This window comes from Helianthus annuus, chromosome 5, assembly GCF_002127325.2.
Source record: "Helianthus annuus cultivar XRQ/B chromosome 5, HanXRQr2.0-SUNRISE, whole genome shotgun sequence".
Taxonomy (NCBI): domain Eukaryota; kingdom Viridiplantae; phylum Streptophyta; class Magnoliopsida; order Asterales; family Asteraceae; genus Helianthus; species Helianthus annuus.
The window spans coordinates 133,821,920-133,849,770 of record NC_035437.2 but is presented as its reverse complement, the minus strand read 5'-3'; the positions used below and the strand labels follow the sequence as shown (position 1 = coordinate 133,849,770).

Sequence of the window (27,851 nt, the reverse complement as noted above, 5' to 3'; positions counted from 1 at the left end):
GCTGAACCAGTAAGAGGTCTGAACCATTAAGAGCCTGTATAATGCTTAACCGTTCAGAGGCAAATGTCTGATCAATTCAGATTAGAGGTTTTAACCATTCAGACTCTGTATAAATCTTAACCATTTAGAGGCAAATATCTGAACCATTCAGACATCTGCTCGTGAAACAAACAGTCTGAACCATTAAGTGTTGAACCAGTAAGAGGTCTGAACCATTAAGAGCCTCATTAAGAGGTAAACAAACAGGCCCTAAGTGTTTAGTGTTGAAAATTAGTTGTATATGTTATATAAAGAAAGACTTGCTTAGAAAAGTAGCTCTATAAGTTTTGGATAGATTTCAAAAAATGAAAACCAATAGGGTGACATTTTAAATGTATTTGTAACGACGTTTAACATGTTTTTGATGATTATATATATTTTAGCTTGATGTTCTTTTCTTTTACATGACCCGTTCCGAACCGACTCGATATGAACCGAATTTTTTTTATATACCAATGGGCCTAAAATCCATAAAAATACCCCGCACCCCCATGAAAAAGTTTCTGGATCCGTCACTGGGATGAGGATCTTTCTTTCGGCAACATAGGTTCAAGATTGTATGTGGTTGTCGTAAAGGATGGGGGTGGTGTATGAACATTCATGGATAAAAGGAGGTACGGTTATTCTTGTGTTCAGTGGCCGTTGTTATCATGATTGGCAGATAGGGTTTTTGTTTCAAGGTCCTCTATTATCACTGACAATAATTCTAGCATTGTTCTTCCACTACATTTTTTTTATTCTTAACATCCACCACTTCTGATTTCTCCATGGAATGGTTTAAAAAAAGGCCTGTTGTTTCTGTCTCAAACGTGAAGTGGGGGATTGGTATTCGGTTTGCGATTCAAGATGAATGGTAGCGATGGCTCGAGATGTGTTAGCGGTGGCGCCGGAGACGGCGGCAGCGGCGATGGACGGCGGCGTTGGGATGCTGGTGAAGAAGAAAAGAACGGCGTGTACGAGGAGTTGGATTCTGATCGATGCTGGATGAGGATAGTACGAGATTGTCTTATACCGGAGTTTGTTCTGTTCTCGTTACTCACCAGAGTTCATAATCGGAGGTAGGGTGGTGTTCATTGATTTTGGATTTGGTTGTTAATAATGATGAAGATCGGGTTCCTTCTGAGAACCCTAGGAGACGTAGATGAAGATCAATCATGAAAAATTTGAGAAAAGCAAACCGATGCATCAGGTTGTTCAACTCTCGTTCACTTCGATACCACCGGTGGACAACTTCCGGTGATGTCGGCTGAAAGTTTTGTTGATGCAGTTGACGGCTGGATTTCTTTGTAGCTAGGGTTTGCACATGAAAGGTTTGAATGGGCTAGGTATGAGGCCCAATGATTACATTATCATTTCAAGCATGTTGGAATGTTCTGGGGCCCACTTAAGCTTGACGGTTGTGTCTACTAAAATATGAGGTATGTTATCATTTGGAATGACAGGCTCACATTCTAAATCACTACTCGTATTCTAAGAAATTTTTGATTGGGGCCCACATGAAAAAGGTATGAGTATACTGTGTGTATGCCATTTTATGGATTGTTGGAGCAGTTGTTATTTTTGGGCTTCTACGATTGGGTTGGATTAATTTTTTTAAGACTTGTGATTCCGCAAGATTATTGTGTTTGGTGATTTTGTGCTTATTTGGGCCAACGATTTTATGATATATTTAGGCCGGCGTCTTTATGATAATATTTTTAGGTCGGGATTACAAGAATATTTTTATGGGCCAGATTTTAAAAGTGTATTAGTGGGCCTAGAGTGTTAATCAGTTTTGGCTGGGATTTATTATACATTTTTTTTGGGGCCGCGAACAAGACTGGCCAGAGATTTTATGATATATTTTGGGCCGTTAAATTTTATGGTATTGAGTGACTTTAGCGGTGGATCAGGAGCTCAATGCAATCTGTCAAAGTTGACGATCCTCACAATGAAGCTAGTTATTTAATTTTTATCATTGAAGTTTGAACCATATCATATGCCTATTACAATTTTATCTTTAATAAGATACGGGGCTTTGATCGACAAGATATAGGAGGGTCTACCTTTGCGGGGGAAAACGACAATGAAGATTTTGGGTATTTAGCCGATTTGTGAAGATTCGAAGACGACATCAGATTTATTTTTGAAGATCATTTGAAGAATTGATAGCATCATTCTCGGGGGAATATTGTTGGGACAAATTAGAGAATGATGTTATCAATTATGGCGACCTTAGTTAGCGATGTTATAATTTGTATGAGGTAGCGAGTTTTAATTGTGATAGTCGTTTGTTTTATGGAGTTTAGGAGGTTTTCCAAGCAAGAGGCGGCTTGCTTGGAAAACAAGGCTCAGGGTCTATAAATAGAATACTAGACACCACTTTTTAGGGGTGCATTTGGGAACCCCCACCTCGGGGGAGCTCACCCGGGGTGGATCATTATCTTTTGTATTTGTTCATCACTATCATTCAAAATAGCTTTGTTCCAATCCTTAAAGTTTATATCTTTATTGTTTATTATCGATTGTTCTTGGCTCAAATCACTCGTCTCCATATTTTATACCGAACCGAGACTGAAACCGGATCGTTACGGACCTATCAATAGGTGGTTTGCACGAGGTGCCAGTGTTGTCAGGATCCCGTGTGTTTTGAGACATTTTGGTTGTTTTACAAAGTTTTTCGATTAACCAACTCTGAACGTGATTAAACTTTTAACTCTGTTTTTCAACTACTACGAACAAATGATATCAATGAATTGAACTGATCTTTTATATCAAATTGATTATTAAATCCAATTTGATTGACCTAAGCTCTGATACCAATTGTTAGGATCTGAGTTTCACTTGTTTATGTTTGTTTAAGATGAAACAATGGAAGATGATAAAAAGATGAAATAATTTGCAGCAGAATGAATGTAAACTTTATAACACAAACAATGAGAAATTTACTTTCATCATGAACACTTTCAATTGAATGATTGAATTTACGTATGCATTAATAAAATTCTCCCCCTCAACCTTTGATCACTCAGTTTGTTCGTACAAAATGCAAGTGTGTGTGTGTTAAGTGATCTAATAGAACAGTACATGCAATGTTCTATTTATAGTACAAACGAAACCACTAAGGAATCTTTGTTGATGTCACCTAGGCAATGACATCTAACAGCTATAACAACTTCTAACCTCTGCTATGCTAAACACTATTGTATTACAAACACTGATTACAAAACACTGATGACACTATCCTCTAATGAAGCTTTAGCAGACCTTCTTCAAAGGTTGATCAGACCTTAGCATCCAGCAGACCTTTGTCTCCATCAGCGGTTTAGCTTTAGCAGACTTTAGGGAACCAGCAGACCTTAGAAGCAGCAATTGTTTAATGCCTTTATTATTGGGCGGAGAAGGAATGCAAAAAACTGTCATTCTGGATCAGTGGATTGCAGAACTGTTTTGGCTTTCTATCATCTGTTCTCAAGGTGGGATCCACATGAGCCAACACATTTGACCTAAAAAAATCTATATATTTCTTACAATAACAACTACGTAGTAGTTCATTATATTTTGTGTAAATGGAGTTGAATATAACATATGGTTATTATCTTGGCCATGGGATATACCCTAGTTGGGTGAATATGGTAACGCCCCAAATTTTTTATAAAAGGAATTTATTAATAGCTCATGAGGGACAAAGAAGACCATCACATGAGAGTATTTAAAGGAAAGGAAACCCAAAAGCTTCATTTGGGTTCTTCATCTTGATGATTCTTGGGAGAGAAAGGAGTGAGTATAAAGAGAGAAAGATATGGAAGTAGATCCAAGGGAAACAACGAGGGGCTTCTCAGGGTTCGTTTTCGAGTAAACGGATAAGGATTTTAAGCCCTTTAATCGGTGAACTCAAGGCGTCAAACCTGAATTGTGGGTTTCAAGCGATTCAAGCTTAGTTTTACATTAAAGGTGACATGGTATAAAAAATTTATAGTCATAAAGGAACTATGTGATGCTTGTGATGCGTTTTGGGTCATAAACCGTCGATCTTCGCGTAGATCTAATGAGAGCAAAAACCTTGGTCAACATTAATGGCGATTAGGGTTTTTGTTAGAGGTTGTGCCTCACTATACAACTGGCATGGGCACAACCTATATATCATAAATGGGTGCAACGTTGGATACCAAGCGATTAGGGTTGCTGTTAGAGGTTGCACCTCACTGTTTTTACAACGTTCAAGACCTTGGTTATAGAACGACTTTTAATTGTTCATAGTATTTCAAAAAGGAATTATGTGAACGTATACACACAATGCTAATAATATTTTGAATATCTATTATTCTTTAGCTACCATACAAATGATGTGTTTCCTTAAATTATGAGGACAATTTCTGTGTCTATAATAGCTTACGTATATACCCACATGGCTTTTAGAAACATACATTGCTAGAAATTTTATTTTTGACTCATTTCATATGTTTTTCATTAGGTGCACCATTCTTTTAAGATGCTAACTACATTCTTTTCATTGAGATTCATTGTTGTTTTTGATATACTAACCATATATGAGCTCCCAGTTGTGTGCTGACAAATCTATTATTCATATTAGGTATATTTTTAGGAGATCATTAAAGATATATCACATGAGAATACGAGGAAATATGAATGAAGGCAACTGATTTAAACATAGTACATAATAAAGTTCTGGTTTGTCAACTTCTAGGGAGATATCAGATTTACGACGATTTGATGTAAGATTTTGGAGGATCTGAAAAATCAACGTTGCCTAGGTTTTCTTTAACTATGAAGTTGTGTGTAATGCATTCACGTTTACCGCCACATTAGCCCAAAAGACAGAGGGAAACACTGCTCCTAGGGCGTGATGGCAGGTAGGTGTCGCGAGTCATTGTCATGGGGCGGATTATGACCATTGGAAAAGAGCCGTTGGCTCTCTCACCTTTACTAAAAAAGTAACTATAAATTTAAACCTATAAATAACTCCAAACCTTTCTACTTCCAATAAAAATTGACACCCACATTTTACAATAAGATCTCTGCAAACTGTCTTCAATGTCTTTTACAAAAATGGATATTTCATCAACATTTCTCGGGATGCTTGGTGACATTGATTTTCGAACAACAGTCATAGAAAACAAATTAAGCTAACTATGACCTTGTGCCTACCTATTGCACGTACATAGTACTGTTATTTAGTATGTATTTTTATGATTCGTACTATATCACAACATGTGTGATTTATGTACTTTCCCTTAAAATTATTATCATCGGTGAAATAATTAATTCACAAAGAATGAATTGTATTTAACAAATACTTAAACCCTTAATTTACCAAAAGTGTGAAAACTCATGTTTTGCTTTTATTGACTCTTATCTAAATTCACTTTTTGAACTGCGGAACTTCTATATATAAAATAAGAAATCAACCCCCGACAGCTACAATATTACATCATGGATATTAAACTCACATCGCCTATCCTAATTAATATTGTCATACTTAGATCTACTTTTAATCCACAAACAAATTCTCTTTGATTAGATCTGTCGGTCATGTGAAGTAAATGTGATGATTGTTGAAGATCTTCTCGTTCCTGACTTCCAAATCTACCAGGCCGCAACCAAAAGAACCGCTCCAATAATCTTCTTCTAATCCTTAGAAGCTTTCATCTCCAACGTCGAACCAAGAATATGTTGAATCAGGAGCTCCAGATCTAGATATGGGATTTTAAGCCAAACCATAATCGACCACCAAATGGATTTAGCTATCCAACAATCCCATAAAATATGACAAGTTGGCTCCTCCCTCAAACCAGATGGAGGGCAGTTTTGAACGCCCACATCCACGCCCTGACAAGCTAGGTTCAACTTAGGGGCTGTTTGGCAATATCTGTATGGTTAAGTGCTGAACCAGTAAGAGGTTTGAACCATTAAGTGCTGAACCAGTAAGGGGTCTGAACCATTAAGAGCCTGTATAATGCTTAACCGTTCAGAGTCAAATGTCTGACCAATTCAGATTAAAGGTCTTAACCATTTAGACTCTGTGTAAATCTTAACCATTCAGAGGCAAATGTCTGAATCATCCATACATCTGCTCGTGAAACAAACAGTCTGAACCGTTAAATGCTGAACCAGTAAGAGGTCTGAACCACTAGGAGACTCATTAAGATGTAAACAAATAGCCCCTGGTATCCGATTAACTGAGGCTTGAATCGGATTTAGCGGCATCATGAAGCTTGAATCTCAATCCAGCAACCGACACGATCTCCTGATCGACACCACTCCACTTCCAATTGTTTTGCCCTCCGTTAAAATTGTAGTCGTTTAAGGATTGTTTTAACAAAGCCAACTGTTGGTTGACCTTCAACCCCATCTTTAACTATTGCTAATTCTTTATTTAGAGCTATCCTTTACCAACAACTCCCTTAAGATTTTTACACAATGACACATTTGCATCAACTAAAGGCTTTTCCACCATCTTATCTAAATTCATGTAGTATATAAAAGATGTTAGGTGAGAAAAACTTGCAAATAAAATTACTACTTTAAGATATGAACGGTAAAATGTAGAAATGGGAGTAAGTGGAGGGGGTGGAATGCAAAATAATTATTGTAGGGTAAACCCGATTATAAATTCTACTCTCTCTTGTTGTTCGTTTGTCAGACTACCACCGCAGCCGTCAGACATGGCTACTGCTTTTTCGTGCAAGTTCAAAAAAATCTGGCCTCCCGATTTGGGTAAATCATCGGTGAGTTTGATCAGAAACTAGTTATGGTCTTATTTCAGTTTTTTTGTTTTTGTTTTTGTTTTCATAACATAGAATCGGTATCATCATGTAGGGTGTTGAAGAACGATCGTTGACTGCTCATCGGATTTCGGAAGACCCATCTCGTTTCAGGTAGCTGTTAATCGTATAAATTCTATATAATTCGTTGAGCTTCAAGAAGCTATCCTTTAGATCTATGGCAACTTAAGGATGTTTATATTTACTAATCGCCCATATCTTACCAAAGATATTCCTCGTGATTATTAAGAACCATAATCTTTTGGCTGTTTTTTTGGTTTAACGCTCTTTGTTGGGATTCAGTCGAATCTGAAAAATTTGGATAATTTTTTTGGTAAAGTTAATTAATCAGGATTCATATGTTTTCTATATGTTACATTGATATTCTTTCTGTAGGTGTTTTAATAAAAGTTTTTTCAGTTACACACAAATCTTCAATTGGTTTAGTTCATATACATACAACTTGTTGTACAAAGTTTATACTAATAAAATTTTGTAGGGGCTATCCCCTTGTCATCGAAAACACAAGCAACTTCTAAGTATCAAATCAGAAAACTTTAATCAAATTGGCATTGATTTTAAGGGCTTAACATTCTATGTTATTTCATTTTTAGGGCAATGGTCATAAGCCATCTCCGTGTGGAGAACCTGAAGGCTGATGATCATAACCATAAAGATGATGGTTAGGGTATCTTTGGGGTTAATTGCTGCATTTTTTGATAAACAGGTCTAGAGACGTAGTTGAAGTTAGAGGTGCACAAATCGGGTTAGGGTTTTAACCTGAACCGGCTTCAAACTGCTTTGAAGTGAAGCTTAAAAAAATCATGGGTTAATACAGGTTTAGGATGCTAAAACAGGTGCCAACTTATTCTTCTTTGAAGGACATGACGCACCTGTTAGTTCTATATGTCCGCATAGCAAGGATAACATTCAGGTATGTGATAGTGTATGCTCTTCTTCAACATCAAACTTGTTGAACTCAGTTTTATCTTTGAGTACTTAAATGTAAAATTCTTTTTTTTTCTTTCTAATTTGAAGTGTTTGTCTTGATAGTATATCTTTTCAACGGCTATCAATAGAAAGATCAAGGCATGGTTACATGTTGATCGAGTTTCAAAAATTGATTATGAAACCAATGGTTATGTCTGGACGAAATGGCATACAATACCGATGGGTCATGTAACGCTTCACATTTCTGTATAATCCATATTTAGACGAAATGGCATACAATACCGATGTGTCATGTAACGCTTCACATTTCTGTATAATCCATATTTCGTCGAAATGGCATACAATAATGATGGGTCATGTAACGCTTAGCATTTCTGTATAATCCGTATTTAGACGAAATGGCATACAATACTGATGGGTCATGTAATGCTTAGCATTTCTGTATAATCCATATTTAGACGAAATGGCATACAATACTGTTGATACATATTATGTGGCCGCGACTCGACTCGGTTCGACTTGGCTCGGTTCGACACGGTTAGGTTCGGCTCAAGCCCGACGTCACGACATTCCTCCGTCGTGCGTCCCAGAGCTCGACACGCGAAGCACGGAGAGCCGAGAACATTTCCCGGTTGACACATCATCATGACATCATCATGATGATGTCATGATGATGTCAAGAATTTGACTAACATGCACATATTTGAATCAAGTAGAATGTACGTGCATGAGTCTGTTTATTAACTTGGGCCAATCAGCATACAAGGATTTCAACACATCTGGGCCGAAGCCCAATATCAACGAAACTAATGGGATATTGACGAAACAGAATGTTTCGTCAAACATGTTTCCATTTCGTCAAATGCTTTCCAGTTTCGCCAATGATGTTCTGATTCGCCAAGCCTGATTCGCCAAAGATGTGATTCGTTGTGCTGTAACTATAAATAGCCTATCTGTGGATAAGGAAAGTAGGAGAACACATTGTAGAACACAGAGAGCATATTTGTGAGAGCACACACACTAAGAGAGAGTTTGCAAAATAGATTTGTAAACATTGAGCTTGTAACCGAACCTTTCATACGTCAAAGTTGGAATTTGTTTTGAGATTTGGGCCAGTCTCGTCGAAGCCCAACAAGAAATCAGCTTTGACGAAACACAACATTTCTGTTTCGTAAAATTGTTAAGTAAAGTAAAGCTTTGTTTTGTCATATATTAAAAAAAAAAAAAACAAAAGGTGCCTTCCTTTTCGTCAAAAGCTCACAGAAGCACTTTGTTTCGTTGACTTTAAGTCATAAAGCACAAGACAAAGTAATTTATTTGTTTCACCATTTACAAATTAACAAGGGAGGGATCCTGTTTCGTCAAACAAAACAAATATTTGTGTTGGGTTTTTAATTTTACTTTTGGGCCAGTAGGTGTGTTTCATGGAAGCCCAAAAGGTATAATCTTGTTTCGTCAAGCCCAACACACCAAATCTGTTTCGTCAATAACAACCATTCTGTTTCGCCAAGCCCATTTTCACAAAAATCTATTTGGTAAACCAAGTGCTTAAAATCTGTCGTAGAAAATCGTTTCGTCGAAACACCTTGTTAAATCTAAACAGAAGGTTTGTAATTGTTACTTAACTGTTTGTTTGAGTTGTAATTTTCAGGTATTCAGTTTTCCATATCAAACATGAATCCAAGTTGGTGGGGTACTCCGGCTCCAGATGGGGGAAAGTACACAAATACAAGTTTATCTCCCTCATGGGCCGAATCTCCGGTGTCGACATCTTCGCAAGCAAATGCCATATCAACTGGTCAATGGGCATTCGTATCGAATCAAACTCCGAGCATTCAAAGTATTCTATTAAGCGAAAGCGAAACCGGAAGTTTGAATCGACCTCCAAAGTTGATGCACTTAAACGAATATCCGGGTTGGGTTGATATATTTCGTACATACGTTCTTGGTCAAAATACCGAACTGTGGATAAGTTTCACTATTGATTTCGATCAAGCTATAGAGGTTGCTGCTTCATCTACTTCTACGTTTGCCGATCTTCCTGAAGATCAAAAGAAAACGTATGATCTGGAAAAGAAAGCATACGCCATTCTCACTCAAGCGTTAAGCAAAGATATCTACCACCAGTTTGTCAGCTTCAAGACAACGAAGAAGCTGTGGGACGCGTTGAAGACCAGAGAGGTAGGGAATGAAGCAACACGTCAATTGCGTCATGATCTTCTCAAGAAAGAATCCGACGGTTTCACGTGTATGGATAAGGAGTCTTTGGGAGATATGACAAGCCGGTTTTATCATTTGCTTACCGAATTGGGTAATTTTGGAGTAGTAACAACTACAGCAGAGGTGGTGAAGAAGTTTGCTGATGCGTTGCCTCCCCAATGGAATAGTTTCTTGGAGATTTTGAAGTATAACGGGGTTTTGGGTACTACAAACATCAACGACTTCGTGCAGCTTTTAGAAAACAAGGATCCGGAGGAAACCTAAAAGGCAAAAAGAGTTCCAGTGCCACAAAATCCAGAAATGTATTATGGAACTCCCAGTACCTCTGTTGCAAAATCCATTGTGCCATGCAACCCTGAGATGTATTATGGAACTTCTAGTTCTTCGTCTGCAAGACCTGGTTCACATGCTCCACTTCAGACGGCGTTTGTCACAAGCACGGATATGTATGGCAATCAGATACAAGTCCCTGTTAAGCCAGCTCCCACCACAGACATGTATGGAAATCCACTACCACCACCTTCTCCTGCTCAACAACAAGCGTGTTATGGAAATACATCATCTGCTGGGCAGCAATCAAAGCCAAATACAGTACGGCTCGACACTTCAAGCTTTTCAAAGGTTAGTGTGGAAGTAGCAAAGGAACACATGGAGCTGCTTAACACTTTAGTGAGTGCGTACTGTGGGCTAGTGGAAGGTCAGATTGGTAACATTAATCTGACACAAGAAGACTATCAGCAGATCGATAAGGAGGAGATGGAGATGATGCACATCAAGTGGGCCTTTGCCAGTGCTGTTAGACGAGCAAAGGATTTCATGGAGAGAACTGGTAGAACCAGCTTGGAAAGCAAGAAAGACACCAAGTACGGGTTCGATAAGCAGGCTGTTAAGTGCTTCAATTGTGGTGAACGTGGTCATTTCAAGCGTGAATGTACGAGACCATCTCAACATGGAAACCAGAATCCTTTCAGAGGTCAAGGTAACAGGGCAAATCAGAATCAAGTGAGGAACAACGAGCGCACATTGGTGCCTGTTAACAACCAGAGTCAATCAGGACCATCAAATGCCAACCAGGCACTTGTGGTTCAAGTAGATGAAGGTTGTGACTGGTCAATTCAGTTAAGTGGTGATGCTCCAGATGGAACAGCATGTTTTGCTGAGGTTGTAAATGATCTAGTTCACATCAGTGGTGGAGAATCTTCCGCCAATGGTGGTGAATCTTCTGAGGATGAAGACTCTTCGGGTTATAGCAGGAGTTCAGATGAAGAATCCTCGAGTTCAGGCGATGATCATGTTGGTGAGACATCTAGTGCGTCAGTTGATGCTGATATTGATGATCTTTTGGAGGAAGCAGCAGCAGGAACTGATAGAAGATCTATTTTGGTGGATCAAGCTGCTTACTCTTCGTCTTCTCTCCATTCAGCCTTTATGGCTAATGTCGACAGTTCATCAAGTCAGGTATGTGTCGATGAACCCACTGCTATTAATTGTGATAAATGTGATAGTTTGTGTGCTAAATGTGATGATTTAGAAGCAAACATGTCTGAGTTGCAAGGCAAACATGATGCTTTACAAGCTAGTTTGTTTGACTTGCAAGACAAACATGTTTCATTGAAGGATAAGTGGTGTGAATTGCAAAGCAAACATGAAGCTTTGCAAGAGAAGTATGATGTGACATTTATCCACAATCAGAAATTAACCGTGGATCTTTCCAAATGCACTGAAGCCAACATGTTTTACGAAAACCATGAAAAAGAGTTTAAATCGGTAATTGAAAAGTTAAAGAAAGATAAAACCGAGCTAACTAAAATGGTTTCAAGAAAACAAACTGACATTAATTTGTATATATCTCGCCTTGAGATTATGCAAAAGGAGATGGCTTGTGTGAAAACCGAAAGTGAGGCAATCCAACTTAAGCTAGACAGTTATTTGAGCTCTAGCTATGTGTTGGATCACATCATTAACGTTCAGAAAGAAAAACGGGATGTCACATGCATAGGTTACAAGAAATGTCCACCACATGTGAGACACAATTATGATGCGATGCCTGACGAGGAAGACAGAACTTTCTTTGAACCATCTGTCCCTCTTGATGTGAAGGAGTTTGCAACAGGACTCGGATACAAGAAAGAAGTATCCTCAGATTCAGATGTATCAGCAGATACATGTGTGACTTCTGCTGAGCTGAATCAGGATCCTCCTGTCATTATCGAGGATGCTGATTCTTCTGATGATGAACCTGATGACACTATTCCTGCAAAGTCTGATGCGGTAATCAATGATGAGGACATACCTCTTGATAATTACATTCTATGTGATCCTCATGCAAAACCCGCTAAGACTGTTGCAATCAAGTCCTCGTCTGCAAACGAGTCGGAGAGTGTGAATTTGCTGTACACTCTTGTTGGTGATGATAAAATTTATTCAGACAAAGTTTTTCCTATTAATAATGTTAATCAATCCTTAATCAGTAAAGTCTTTGAAAATTCGACAAGTAAGTTTTTGGGAAAGACAGGACCACATGTTACAGTTACACAGTGTCCTCCTATTCCAAAGGCTGAAATTCGAAAACAATTTGGCAATAAGAAATTACCAACAGTGCCAAAACAGCAAAATCACACCAATCAAAAAGGAAAATTACCGGCTCAAGCTCAAAAGAAGCCGAATCAAAAGAAGAACAAAAATGTGAACTTTGTGAAATCGACGGGAACGGACAAAATCGAAACGTTTGAAAACAAATCTAACTTAGATTTTGTTAAGAAAGCAACGGTTCAGAAAAGAAATGAACCAAGTAGTTCAAAACCTAGTACCTCGGGATCACAAAGTTCATCATCATCGGCAAGACGATCACATGATACTTCGGGGTTTGTTGAACGAAGATCATGTTTTGAATGTGGAACAATTGGACATATAATTCGAAATTGTCCATATCTTCATAAACAAAAAGGCAAAGTTGATGCTCCCCGTGACCAAACAGACCGTAAGCGATCTGTTTCTGTAAAACAAGATCCCCGCCTTGTAAAAGAAAGGGAAATGAAACAGAGACGCCAACAGGTCAAGAAAATTGAAAAGGCATTTAAAACCGATGTGGTTAACAAAACATCTGTTTCTGTAAAACCAGACAATTCAAAAACTTCAGACAACCATGAAGTTAAAATTTTAAAGAACAACACTGGTAAAACAAAACAGACCTGGAAAGCAAAAACGGTTACTGAATCAGGGGGACCATCACAATTTACCAATCATCAAAGAAAAGAAGTAATTGTTGTTGATGAAAATGGAAGACCCAAGACCACAATGGCTTGGGTCCCCATCTCCAACTAATCAATTGAGTTCATGTGCAGGGTGTTCCAGGAGGAACTATCAGTAGTCATTGGATTGTTGATAGTGGGGCATCCAGGCACATGACAGGCGACATGAAGCTTCTCTACGACGTCAAATCTATTAGAGGAGGTTATGTTGCTTTTGCTGGAGATAAGGGTGGATATATTACGGGTGAAGGAATGATATCCAATGGGATTCTCAGCTTTGATAAGATCAACTTCGTACAACAACTTGATCACAATCTTCTTAGTGTTTCTCAAATCTGTGATAAGCAGTTTTCAGTACACTTTGATGCTAATGGATGTTATGTGCTGAAACCCGGCTTCAAAATTCCAAAAGAATGGATTCTCTTGTCTGCTCCAAGGATAAATGACTTGTATGTCCTTGATATGAGCCAAGCTATTACTACGTCTGCACAAGCAACATGTTTCGTTTCCAAAGCCACAGAAAAAGACTCAATCTCATGGCACAGGCGAATGGGTCACATTCACCTTCGCAAAATGAATTATTTGGTGTCAAATGAATTGGTGAATGGTGTTCCTCTTAAAAACTTCCATCTTCAAGACGTCTGTGTTTCGTGCCAGAAAGGAAAACAAACAAAGAAGAAGCACCCTACAAAGAAGATCAACACGGTGGCAGTTCCTCTTGAACGTTTGCACATGGATTTGTTTGGTCCAGTCAAGCACAAAAGCATTAGGAATGATCAATACTGCCTCGTAATTACTGATGATTATTCAAGATTTTCTTGGGTGGCGTTCATGGCACACAAGAGTGAAACCTTTGGAATTATCAAAAACTTGATCGTTCAGATTGAGAATTTGTATAAGTTGAAGGTTAGGCGGATACGTAGCGACAATGGTACTGAATTTAAAAATCATGCCATGGCAGAGTTTTGCACTTCAAAAGGTATTCTTCACGAATTTAGTGCAGCTTACACTCCTCAACAAAATGGCGTCGCTGAACGTAAGAACCGCACATTGATCGAGACTGCTAGGACTATGTTGGTAGAGTCGCAGTTGCCCATTCCATTCTGGACTGAAGCTGTGGCCTCTGCATGTTATACATTGAATCGAGTCCTTACAGTCAAAAGGCACAACAAGACCTGCTTTGAGCTTCTACACAAACGGAAACCAGATTTGTCTTATCTTGAACCGTTTGGAGCTCCATGCACAATCATCGATCCTAATGGAAAGTTTGGGGCAAAAGCAATTGAAGGATACTTTCTTGGGTATGCCACCCCGAACTTAAGAGTCTGGAATCTAGAGACAAAAAGGGTCGAGGAATGGTCTGAGGTCAGAGTACAAAGGCACACATTGCCAGTCAAATGTCCTGGTCAGCCTTGGATGTTTGAGTACGATGACTTTTTCAATTCGATCAATGTTGAAGCCGTTGAAGAAAGTGTTGCGGCAAGGATGTTTTTCGAGAGTGACAATGCAACAGTTTCACCGGTGGTTCGTCCAATTCTTGTCAATCAAGAACCTTCTTCGGTGAACAACAATGCTCTCGACAATAAGGATTTTAATGATGCAACCGAATTGAACGAATCTTCAGAGGATGATGAATTTCTGGATGCAGATCAAGAAGTCCCTACAACAGCAGTTCATGGTACTTCAGAGGGTACTCCTCCAGTGGATGCCTCTAGAACAGCTGAAGCTACTGCATCATCCTCTTCGTCAATTCCGGGCATTGATTTAGTTGTTGATCTCAATCTCAACAACCTGGGTATAAATATTCCAGTTCGAGATAATCCTGATACAAGGATTCATAATACCCATCTTCAACAAAACATCATCGGAAATGTGCAAAGTGGCATTCAAACAAGAAACATGTTGCGGAACAACAACAATGCAGGCTTGTATGCAGCTATTCGAGAATCCAGACAACAAAATGATTGGTCTTTCGCGTGTTATGTCTCACAGGAAGAACCAAGAACTTGGAATGAAGCCATGAAAGATAACTCCTGGGTGGAAGCAATGCAGGAAGAACTGCAACAATTCCAGAAGCTGGGTGTCTGGAAACTCGTAGAGAAACCTGCTGGATACAAGAAGATTGGTACCCGTTGGGTTTTTAAATGCAAAAAGGACGACTGTGGAGTTGTTATCCGGAACAAAGCACGTTTAGTCGTTCAAGGTTTTCGTCAGATTGAAGGGATCGACTATAACGAAGTGTATGCACCAGTGGCACGTTTTGAAGCAATTCGGATCTTTCTAGCCTATGCGTCCTTCAAAGGATTCAAGGTTTATCAGATGGACGTGAAAAGTGCATTCTTACATGGTGTGGTTGAAGAAGAGGTGTACGTCGAACAGCCTCCAGGTTTTGAAGATCCTATCCATCCTGATCGGGTTTGGTTGCTCAACAAAGCTCTCTATGGTCTTCATCAAGCACCTCGAGCTTGGTACGCAACCTTATCTAATTATCTGCTGGAGAACGGTTTTCGAAGAGGTCTTATCGACTGTACTCTTTTCATCAAAGAACAAGATGGAGATCTTCTTCTGGTACAGGTATACGTTGACGATATTATTTTTGGTTCTACTAATGATGTCTTGTGTAGGAATTTCGAGCGCATCATGCAGGATAAATTCGAGATGAGTGCTATGGGTGAAATGACCATCTTCTTGGGCCTACAAGTGCAACAAACTGAGTCTGGGATATTCATCCATCAGACTAAATATGTTGGTGACATCTTGAGCCGGTTCCAGATGTCTGATGCAACGCCCACTGGTACCCCACTGCCACAAAATCACGGAATTACTCCAGACTTGAAGGGTGAAGCTGTTAACCCCTCATACTATCGCGCGATGATCGGATCTCTTATGTACCTCACAGCATCAAGACCAGACATAATGTACCCAACGTGCCTGCTTGCCAGATATCAAGTGAACCCGAAGGCCTCACATCTTGCAGCTGTAAAAAGGATTTTTCGTTATTTGAAGGGTTACCCTGACACCGGTCTATGGTACCCTAGGGATAATAACTTTGACTTGATCGCTTTCAGTGATTCTGATTTTGGCGGATGCAAAATCGACGGCAAATCCACAACGGCTGGATGTCAGTTTTTGGGAAATCGCCTAGTCACATGGCAGTGCAAGAAGCAGACTTGCGTCGCTACTTCAACATGCGAAGCTGAATATATTGCTGCCTCAAGTTGTTGCTCCCAAGTCCTTTGGATCCAACAACAATTACGCGACTACGGTTTTGAATTCCTAACTACTCCTATTTACGTTGATAATTCTGCTGCATTACAGATCACTAGAAATCCTGTGCAGCATTCAAAGACCAAACACATCGATATCAAATATCACTTCATACGTGATTGCTTTGATAAAAGGCTAATCGATGTTGTTACGGTCCACACCGATGACCAACGTGCCGACCTCTTTACCAAAGCATTTGACAAATCAAGATTTGACTTTTTATTATTGGTAAACCGCATTAAGGTCAAGCAAGAGTAAACCAACATCGGAAAATCATTTTTGTAAATACCTTTGTGTTTTAAAATTGATTTTAGGGGGAGTAAATCCAAAATTGAAAATCCAAAAACATCGAAAAATTTCAAAAACACAAAAACAATAGAAAAGCAAAAATGAGTTTCCTGGCGAGAAAAAGAGAAAATGATAGTACATCGGTGGTCTATCCAAACCTCTTTAAACCTTAAATGAAAAACGATAAGCAGCTCTATATAAGATGTATCGGTAGGCTCACAATCATTTTAAAGTGTGCAGGGTGATATAAATCTTAAACCGACTGAAGACCAGGTGGGAACCATTCATTGGCATATGGTCTTAGTACCGAAATTTCGTTTGATAAGGTTCTGAGATATTCGGTCTTTATGCTGCTTATCATCTGGGTATCATGGTTGTATCTTTTACCGAAAAATAACGGGGACGCAAGTCTAGATCTTCCATGATACTATACATACGTGTACATACTGCATTCGACCTCAATAAGTGATAAACAATCACATGTCCTCAAATAAGTGATAATATATCACATTCATCCGGGAGTCAAGTTCGTCTCTCTGCTGTACGAAAGTACTGACCTGTTCACGGACTTGCTCCTGTGCCCTCATGCATCGAAAAATGCATCGAAAATCAAGTTCCTCATCAATAAGTGATTCTATCACATAGGGCTTGTTTTCAAATCAAAATAAGTGAGAATCTCACATCATATATGGTCAAACAGATGATAATCGGTGTACTCACCGGTAAGATGAACCCTCGTGCATACCTTGATACGGGAATGTGTCGTGATGTGGATGAACACCGGTCAGTAAGTATAAATCATACCTTAACGTATCTCCTAAACATGATTACATCTGATAAGTTGAGCTTAAGTGGACAACAATACCGATAATTGTTATAGGATGCTTATCTTAATGTTAACTAACAGAACAACAAGAGCGTTTTGGCATGACCGTACACTGATATGATTCTCTTACCCTCGAAACTCGCAAAAAGAATGTCTGTATATATTTATTTACTGCTTTAAGTCTTTATATTTCAAAATATTCAAAAATACCAAAAAGATTTTAGGTGTGTTTTAATATAAACTTTATAAAAGCCAAAAAGATTTTATTTCTACTTTATTTTCAATCCTACGATGTTGGAGCTCGAGTCTTCGTTACCTGAAACCTGAACGAAAACCGAATTGACTAAATCTTCATAAACGGTCGAAATTTGCAAGTTTTGGAAGTTAGAAACTGAATTTGACAAATTTATTAAACTTTCAAACTGTTGGACGGTGTTTGATTGTGACATGGTCATTCGTGTGTCATTTGTTTATATTAACTATATTCCAAGCAGTTGTTCTCATTACGCGTTTAGATTTCTTGCATGTGCAGATTCTAAAGGCAAGGAGAACATGGTCGATGACAAGCTTCGGAATGAAGACATGACATGAAGGCACTCAAAAGATGAAGATGATCGAGTTGCCGCTGACCATCATCAACACCACAAGGATCTCAAGCACTGAAGAACAAGTCATTCACGAGCATAACTCAAGGGGGAGCTTATGTTAAGGGGGAGTTTGTCAACACACTTCCTACATGAAACGGGTAGTTTGTTGATACACTTTCTGCTTTCAAGACGTGAAGACTTTGAAGATCCTCCGACATAGAAGACATGGAAGATGAACCTCACGAGTAGCGCCAAAGGGGGAGTTTGTTTATACATGTTTGTGGACGCGACTTGACTCGGTTCGACTTGGCTCGGTTCGACTCGGTTAGGTTCGGCTCAAGCCCGACGTCACGCCATTCCTCCATCGTGCGCCCCAGAGTTCGACACGCGAAGCACGGAGAGCCGAGAACGCTTCCCGCTTGACACATCATCATGACATCATGATGATGATGTCATGATGATGTCAAGACCTTGACTAATCTTCACATATTTGAAATGAGTTGGAATTCATTGGAATTCATGTACGTAACTTCACATGGGCCAATCATAATTAATGCAGCATGGACTTCAACAACACTTGGGCCCAAGCCCAAGTTGGCGAAACAGATGAGGTCTTGATGAAACAAGTTAGTTTCGTCAAACATGTTTCAATTTCATCAAAGATCATGTGTTTCCTTTGCTACTTCCACACTGACCTTTGAAAAGCTTGAAGTGTCGAGCCGTACTGTATCTGGCTTTGATTGTTGACCAGCAGATGATGTACCTCCATAACATGCTTGAGCAGGAGGAGGTGGTTGTAGTCGATTTCCATACATGTCTGTGGTGGGAGCTGGCTTAACAGGGACTTGTATCTGATTGCCATACATATCCGTGCTTGTGACAAACGCCGTCTGAAGTGGAGCATGTGAACCAGGTCTTGCAGACGAAGAACTGGAAGTTCCATAATACATCTCAGGGTTGCATGGCACAATGGATTTTGCAACAGAGGTACTGGGAGTTCCATAATACATTTCTGGATTTTGTGGCACTGGAACTCTTTTTGCCTTTAAGGTTTCCTCCTGATCCTTGTTTTCTAAAAGCTGCACGAAGTCGTTGATGTTTGTAGTACCCAAAACCCCGTTATACTTCAAAATCTCCAAGAAACTATTCCATTGGGGAGGCAACGCATCAGCAAACTTCTTCACCACCTCTGCTGTAGTTGTTACTACTCCAAAATTACCCAATTCGGTAAGCAAATGATAAAACCGGCTTGTCATATCTCCCAAAGACTCCTTATCCATACACGTGAAACCGTCGAATTCTTTCTTGAGAAGATCATGACGCAATTGACGTGTTGCTTCATTCCCTACCCCTCTGGTCTTCAACGCGTCCCACAGCTTCTTCGTTGTCTTGAAGCTGACAAACTGGTGGTAGATATCTTTGCTAAACGCCTGAGTGAGAATGGCGTATGCTTTCTTTTCCAGATCATACGTTTTCTTTTGATCTTCAGGAAGATCGGCAAACGTAGCAGTAGATGAAGCAGCAACCTCTATAGCTTGATCGAAATCAGTAGTGAAACGTATCCACAGTTCGGTATTTTGACCAAGAACGTATGTACGAAATCTATCAACCCAACCCGGATATTCGTTTAAGTGCATCAACTTTGGAGGTCGATTCAAACTTCCGGTTTCGCTTTCGCTTAATAGAATACTTTGAATGCTCGGAGTTTGATTCGATACGAATGCCCATTGACCAATTGATATGGCATTTGCTTGCGAAGATGTCGACACCGGAGATTCGGCCCATGAGGGAGATAAACTTGTATTTGTGTACTTTCCCCCATCTGGAGCCGGAGTACCCCACCAACTTGGATTCATGTTTGATATGGAAAACTGAATACCTGAAAATTACAACTCAAACAAACAGTTAAGTAACAATTACAAACCTTCTGTTTAAATTTAACAAGGTGTTTCGACGAAACGATTTTCTACGACAGATTTTAAGCACTTGGTTTACGAAACAGATTTTTGTGAAAATGGGCTTGGCGAAACAGAATGGTTTTTATTGACGAAACAGTTTTGGTGTGTTGGGCTTGACGAAACAAGATTATACCTTTTGGGCTTCCATGAAACACACCTACTGGCCCAAAAGTAAAATTAAAAACCCAACACAAATATTTGTTTTGTTTGACGAAACAGGATCCCTCCCTTGTTAATTTGTAAATGGTGAAACAAATAAATTACTTTGTCTTGTACTTTATGACTTAAAGTCAACGAAACAAAGTGCTTCTTTGAGCTTTTGACGAAAAGGAAGGCACCTTTTGTTTTTTTTTTTTTTAATATATGACAAAACAAAGCTTTACTTTACTTAACAATTTTACGAAACAGAAATGTTGTGTTTCGTCAAAGCTGATTTCTTGTTGGGCTTCGACGAGACTGGCCCAAATCTCAAAACAAATTCCAACTTTGACGAAACTGAATCTTTTGATTATCTTATTTTATTCTTGACGAAACAAAGACATATGTTGGCTCAATTTAAGTTGACGAAACACAGGCCCAATTTCACTTTCACTTTTGACGAAACAGAACAAGGCTCAATTCTTGTTTCGTCAAAGATCTTGTTTCGTCAAAAAGGTGACAGGTGGTTGGTAAAAAGTTGGTGACTGCTTTCGGCTGAACCTTATCTAATCTGACACAAGATACGACTTTCTCAATACATTCCCATACCCAACATACCAACCGGTAAAGTATGTAATATTATAATGATAATTCTATTAAAAATTCCAACACAAACAACTTTCACATCTAGTCTTCAAGGATCAAAAAGTGTAGAACTTGATGAACACTTTGAATGTCACAAGAACAAGATGAACTTTCCGGTAAGATTATCAGTTTTCCGGTGACCCGACACACTTCCGAAACACGGTTTTGCTCACAATGTTTAATAAAAACCCATAACTAACATGTAAACACGAAATATAACAAGGTTTTTGACCAAACACAAAGTAAACCAACAAGATTTAACCAGATTTTAAGATGTTTTTCCAGAAAAATATGAATTTTAGCACCCGAAAAACAAACCAAGAACACACTCGGTTTTAACAAGGAGAAGAGCCAAGGCTCTGATACCACTTGTAGGTCCGGCTAGGAGGATCTAGTCGCCTAATCCTTCTGTACGAACCAACCCGGTTGTGCGGAATCCAACCGGAAAGGCAAACCGAGATAGAACAAGCAAATACACGACACGCAATATTCACCGATTAACACCTCTGTATTAATACGTATGAAAGATTCGGTTACAAATCAATGTTTATAGATATGTTTTGCAAACTCTCTAAAATTCTCGTGTGTGTGTGCTCTCTGTTCTCTCTGTGTTCTCTTTATGTGTTCTGTCTTAACATTATCTGTCTAACTACAGACTATATATAGCACTACACACTACGAAACAGAACTGGCTTGGCGAAACACAGCTTGGCGAATCAGAACCTTGAGGAAACACATGATCTTTGACGAAATTGAAACATGTTTGACGAAACTAACTTGTTTCGTCAAGACCTCATCTGTTTCGCCAACTTGGGCTTGGGCCCAAGTGTTGTTGAAGTCCATGCTGCATTAATTATGATTGGCCCGTGTGAAGTTACGTACATGAATTCCAATGAATTCCAACTCATTTCAAATATGTGAAGATTAGTCAAGGTCTTGACATCATCATGACATCATCATGATGATGTCATGATGATGTGTCAAGCGGGAAGCGTTCTCGGCTCTCCGTGCTTCGCGTGTCGAACTCTGGGCGCACGACGGAGGAATGGCGTGACGTCGGGCTTGAGCCGAACCTAACCGAGTCGAACCGAGCCAAGTCGAACCGAGTCGAGTCGCGTCCACAAACATGTATCAACAAATACTAATGGGTCATGTAACGCATAGCATTTCTGTATAATCCATATTTAGAAAGTTGTATTCACATTTATATTTATAGAAAGTTGTATTCATATTCATTTCCAATCTTGTAATCCGAGACTTCGATCATAATAAGAAAATCGTATTTATATCAATCATACTTGTGTTATATGCAATCAGTCGTTAAATAATTGTTTATACGCAAAACCGAAACTTGTTATACATACATACTATCGCTCGTACACGCATAATACGTAACATATTCATGTGTACACTTCCTATACTTGAAAGCCCCTAAAATATAAACTTTTAACATAAAATGACAAACATATTAAAGTTCAGGGGCCATTATGTCAAAAAAACAAACTTCGGCTGCCAAACGAACGCGCTGCATGCAGTGGGCAAGGACTTGAAGACCGCGCGACACGTAGAAGCTTAATCCACAAGTTTTTTTTTACCCGATGTAACACCTCGGAAATTTGTGTCGAATGATATAATGACACGTGTCTGATAAACTCTCATTTTATGTCACGTTGTTTAGTAAGAGGGACTAAATACGTAAAACATATGGAAGAATGTCGTGGAGGGACCATTTATGTCAACATGCCAATTTTTGGCCACTGAGTGACGCTTACAAACCATAAGCGATACGTGGTTACGAGCCGTAAACTAAATAAATTATTGGCACCGGTGTCTGAAGAAGCATTAACCTGAGCGGGTCGGTACTTCTACGGTGATGGATTCGAACCTGGCCACATCTCATCTTCCTCGCTCGAATTCTAGACCTGCAAATAAGAAGATAGAAAAACAGGGCTGTAGAGACGGCCGGTAGGGGAAGAATCCCCTATTTCCAGCTACAAAAGTCTTTACCCCATATTCCATGCCCTAATAAGGAGGTTGAGACCTCCTTATATAGGAGATATGGGAAACCCTAACCTCAATGGGCCAGGCCCAGTTAGGGGTTGTCTCTACAAGCCCACAGCCTAGTATAGTATGTAAACTACAATGCGCTAGGCTTCGCAGGTTAGTACGTAATAATAATAATAATATTTAACATAAAAGTGATAAATAGTAGGAAAGTCCGACCGCCCGGGTCGGGTCCAGTACCATACCTCGTCATGTCCCCCAGTCTAGTGTTGCTCCCGCGTGTAAGCGTGGGAGGAGCACTTAGACTTATTAGGAGCTCGGGAGTGAAGATCACTAATTTTAGGTTTACATATTGTCCGGGTGTGAGAAAGTCATCGGCCACGTTGGTTGTGTTTAGCTGTGAGTGGAGATAATGGAGCAGTGAATATCCTATGATTGTTCATCGTGGAAATTGGTTGGGCAAACACGGCGCACACTGATCGGTTGTAGGCAGTTGCCATTTGTATTGGCGCATTGCCATGAGCTTGTCCAGGTTGAACGTACGTGGTTAGGTCTCATGCATGAGTCTTGGAACATGCTAAGTTTTGGTAGTTAAGTACCTCGCCTTTGGATGATTTTTTCAGGTGTGACCCTTCTTTAGCGGTGCGACCATACTCATGGGGGCCATTGCAAAATATCACCTTTGACGTGACTTTTGTCGGTTAGCATATGGTACGCTAACGGCGTTCAACCCATTGAAAGAGTCAATGTTGATGTGACGACGATCCCTGCCACGCATCCGTGTTACCGGGATCCTCGTTGTCGCAATGTACAGCCATTGGTGGTCATAGACGCATACGCGGATGTTATGCCACCTTAGGCGAGTGTGAAACTGGCGGTTGTAGTAGTCGTTGTTATTGACGATCCGGTTATAGCAATTATCGTTGCAGTCGGAAAGAAGGATATACAAGGCACCCCTGCAGAAGTGCTTGCTATGCTCAGTGACCTCGGAAGGGTGCTTAGAGCGTTATTTACGTTCCCCACAATGTTTTTATAATTGTGGGACAGGTACTTGGTTTTTCATCAGTGGTTTTGCATCTATTACCAAGATACCCACTGGAATAGTAGTGGTTGAATACATCTATTACCAAGATGCCCACTCTTAGCGCTGTATAATTTGATCATCTGACTTTATTATGAAAAATATTTCGTGTCAGGGTTGTTTTTTACCATGATGTGCAGTTCAAATGCGGTGGTAATATTTTGTACTGTAATATGGAGTTTAAATGCGGTGGTATGTTGTGTATACAAATGTTTATATGAACACTTGTAGATATCAGAAAGTGCTTTATAACCCGCGCGGCGTTAATGAACACTTGAACAACAAAGTGCTTTCTACGCGCTTGGCGTGAGTGAACACTTATTAAGATAATAAAATGCTTTATACGCGTTAGGGGTGAAGGAGCACTTTATGTAAGCTACTACGCGCTTTTCCTGGACGCGCACTGGCGTATGGAATGCTTATAGTAGGTGGCATGTCTGTTTACCTCGCCGACTGTGGCGTGAGGGTTTTCTTTTATCCATGTCGCAAACTAGTGTGTAGGATACATATCCAAATTAGTATTTTTCCTGTCGCATAGCGTGTGGAATACTTATTCGAATAATCAAGTATACTAGTTTTGTCGTGCGTTTATCTTGACTACCAAATTGCATATGTTGTGTCAAGTGGTACAATCGTAGGCCAAATGATGTGAGAAGTATAAATATCGTTTGACGTATTGAAATATCCACATTATATGAGACCCGATGCAGGATAATATGTAGTGGATATCACCTTAATGGGCAGCCTGAGAGAAGATGATCACTTTTGAGGTGTAGTGGCACTATACCCTGCCAGTCCCCATGTTCATTGCTGCTAAATTGTGTTAGTAGTATTGAACTTAAGTACTCAAAAAGTAATAATGCAAGTACGTATGAAAAGATATCATATATCGCCAAATATGACATATATATCAAGTTGTAGACAGTTTTACGTGAGATAGCAGTGAATTCTTTTATTTGCTTCTCGGTAGTCACTGAATCAATGAAATGATTCCTAAATTATTTAGTGTGCTATAAAGTTGTTTGGTGGCACACAACCTAACTGGAATTAATCATCAAGCAAGTAATGCAACGAATGTAAGAGTTGTACCAAGATTGTGTCCTTACTCAAGAATTGTGTGGTGCGTAAACCGGAATGTCCAGATAATTGTAGCGATGACACACCATGTAAGTCCTCTGGTTCAGTATGTGAACCCTCGTTATCAAGTAAGGACCATTAGGTGTGTAATTCGAAACGTCTGAAGTTTCATCCATGTCTACCAATATGGTCCGGTAACACCCGTATGTGCCGTCTTTCAGCTTAATGATGCTAGATATATTAGTAGCATTAAATTTAAAAGCTAATCAAAGTACATATAGAAATATGGCATATGTAAGTCAATACGACATATTTATCCAATGGTTTATCAAAGGCAATGATGACCATCTATTAAATTAATGATGCAATCAAGTAAGAGTTATTATCAAATTACTTATCATGAAAATATACTTGATGAATAAGCGGTGTACCGAACCACCATCCTCAAATAATAATTGTTTGGTACCATCAGAACGTTCAAAACATTCGATAAAACCCAGCGATAATGATGCCATAGCTTGCGAGTCCTGATTCCTTGCTATGTTGCCCATAAGTTTCCATTGAATTCACGTCAAACGAGTTCTTGGTAACAATCTAGGCTCCAGCCTATTGTCGCTAACTCATTTTAGTAATGTGATGACAAGAGACAAAACACTTTGAGCATTCATCGCAAATAGGCTACCAGTCTAGGTTGTAGCGGGGTTACATCATGTTAGTTTCCAATTCATTGCTGAGAAATAAATGTTAGTAGTACTGAAACTCAAATAATGAATATAAATAAGTGCCACATGTGACGATGGTGCGAAGCATATAGTATATAACATGTATATGATGTTATCACAAATGAGATATGTAAGCATGATCAGAAATGAGATCTTACGTTTACACTTTATTTTGAAGCCAACAAGTAATTATTTGTAGACAAATAAAGCCTTGTAACTGCTGACTTGTACATGCCATCCCAAGGATGGTAGGGTTTTTAAAGCTACTGAAGATTTCTCATTTATGTATATATATACTTTATTTATATGGTACAACATGCCCCTTACCCGGTCTGTAACAAACTGTGTCCATTAATGTTAAAGATTTAAAGGACATGAAAGTGTCTGTTTATAATATTTGTAAGGGCCACCCATGTAAAATGGTGTAAGATGCGGTGTGGTTTAAAGAGATAAACGTGATCCACACACGACGTAATTAAAATAAAAAATAAGGCGCTAGTTTAGGTGTGTAGGATGATATGGATGTAGGGAGGATTTCAGCCGATGTCACTACCTCAGGACGTATGTGAGTGCGGAAGTCCTCCGCTTGGGTAGGTTTCAAAGGTCATGTCGGCGAGATGGCTTTTCGCCACAGTTACATTCATCAGTAAGCAAGCACATGAGTTTCCCGCCCGATTGTATCAGATGCGTAAGTGGTTGATCCTTCCTGCTAGGCGCGGGTAATGGGATGCGTTTGACGGCGCGGTGTGGGAGAGTATGATGGGAGCTACGGTTGTAGTGGTGGGGTGACCTAAGGCCTTTGTTGGAAGCGACCTATGGGTAAAATCGTTCGCCAGAAGCGGAGGGTGCATAAGAGCATTCGTGGAAGTGCCACGGGAAACGAGCGTTCCCAGGGCGGCGGCGCTGGTGGAAAAATATGCGTCCGAAGGAAAGACATGCTAAACAAGAGCTTCTGCTGGAGGTGGCGGATTGAATAAGAGCTTTCGCCGGAGGTATCGGGTTGGATAAAAGCTTCCGCCGGTAGTGGCGGATTGAATAAAAAGTGTTGCCGGGTGCAACGTGGTGGACCGAAGCATCCGCCATTGGTGATGGAATTATTAAGTAATTGGCCGGAAGCGGTGTAGGTGGATAAAACGTTCGTTTGAAATGCTCTGGAGTGAACAAGAGCTTCCGCCGTTAGCAACGCGGGCAGGAATGACCACACAACTCAACCGGTAAGGCGTCTAAGAGTGTGCAGATTAGACATCAAGTTACGCCGGAAAATGCCATAAAATAAGGCGTTTCGAGTTTCAACCAATGCTTGAAAGAGGATTATCAAGCCAAAAATGGCCAAAGGAGTGCGCGTCGGGAATGGTGCGGCACATGAAGTTATCTCCGGAGCTGGCATTATCATGAAAAATGCCTGCTGCTGATTGTCGTAGCGTGGATAAAAGATTCCGCCTGAGTTTGGCATACTAACGAAAATCGTCCACCAGAGATGGCGTGACCAAGAAAGTTGTTCCTCGAGAGTGGGAAAAAATAGTTTCCTGGAAGCACAGGACGTGAGAGAGAAGGTTTCCGTCGAGGAGGGGTTATTGCAAAAACAACAGTCATGACATGTGAATGTATCATGTAAACACGTTTTGTATTATCCAATGAAACAAAGAGTGTTGCAACCTTGTTCATTGATACGATGTACCTTGTGCATGAGTGCGTGTACATAAGTTCAACAGGTCGCTAATTCCCTAGCTAGAACATGTGTAAAGCCGATCACCTTAAAAACATCTACATCCGCACAACTGGTCTTCGCGTCAATCACCTCCACACCAAGCCACCTTTATGCCACCGGGGGCGGGAAGGGGCGACCGACCCCTGAACTCTTCGCTCAGTAGTGGAGAGCATGTAGTTTTTGTATAGAAATTTTAGGCACATATGTTTTCGACCCTCTTATTTTGTAGAAATTTAGAGGTCTAGTGACTTCCGCTCCTTCGGCCAGAAATTTCAAGCTCCGCCATCAAACTTCAAGTACTCCTTGTACTGATATGGACGATCTA

General features: G+C 39.8%; 1 protein-coding gene and 1 long non-coding RNA gene across 3 annotated transcripts; both read left to right on the top strand.

Annotated features, from left to right (window-relative positions):
* The first annotated feature begins 456 nt into the window (after window positions 1-456).
* Window positions 457-2,541, top strand: LOC118492340. Its single transcript, XR_004893276.1, has 2 exons — window positions 457-1,457; window positions 2,069-2,541. It is a non-coding gene; the product is annotated as an uncharacterized LOC118492340 (long non-coding RNA).
* A 3,981-nt stretch (window positions 2,542-6,522) lies between these two features.
* Window positions 6,523-8,241, top strand: LOC110941357. 2 transcript variants are annotated; one of them, XM_022182976.2, is made up of 5 exons: window positions 6,524-6,767; window positions 6,859-6,917; window positions 7,531-7,569; window positions 7,642-7,737; window positions 7,857-8,241. In XM_022182976.2, the coding sequence occupies exons 1-5, from the start codon at window positions 6,591-6,593 to the stop codon at window positions 7,984-7,986; spliced, it is 501 nt and encodes a 166-aa protein (XP_022038668.1). In that variant the 5' UTR covers window positions 6,524-6,590; the 3' UTR covers window positions 7,987-8,241. The 2 variants fall into 2 exon arrangements, with proteins under 2 accessions (XP_022038669.1, XP_022038668.1); XM_022182977.2 differs by lacking the exon at window positions 7,531-7,569 and having other exon boundaries at window positions 6,523-6,767.
* Window positions 8,242-27,851: the final 19,610 nt, after the last annotated feature.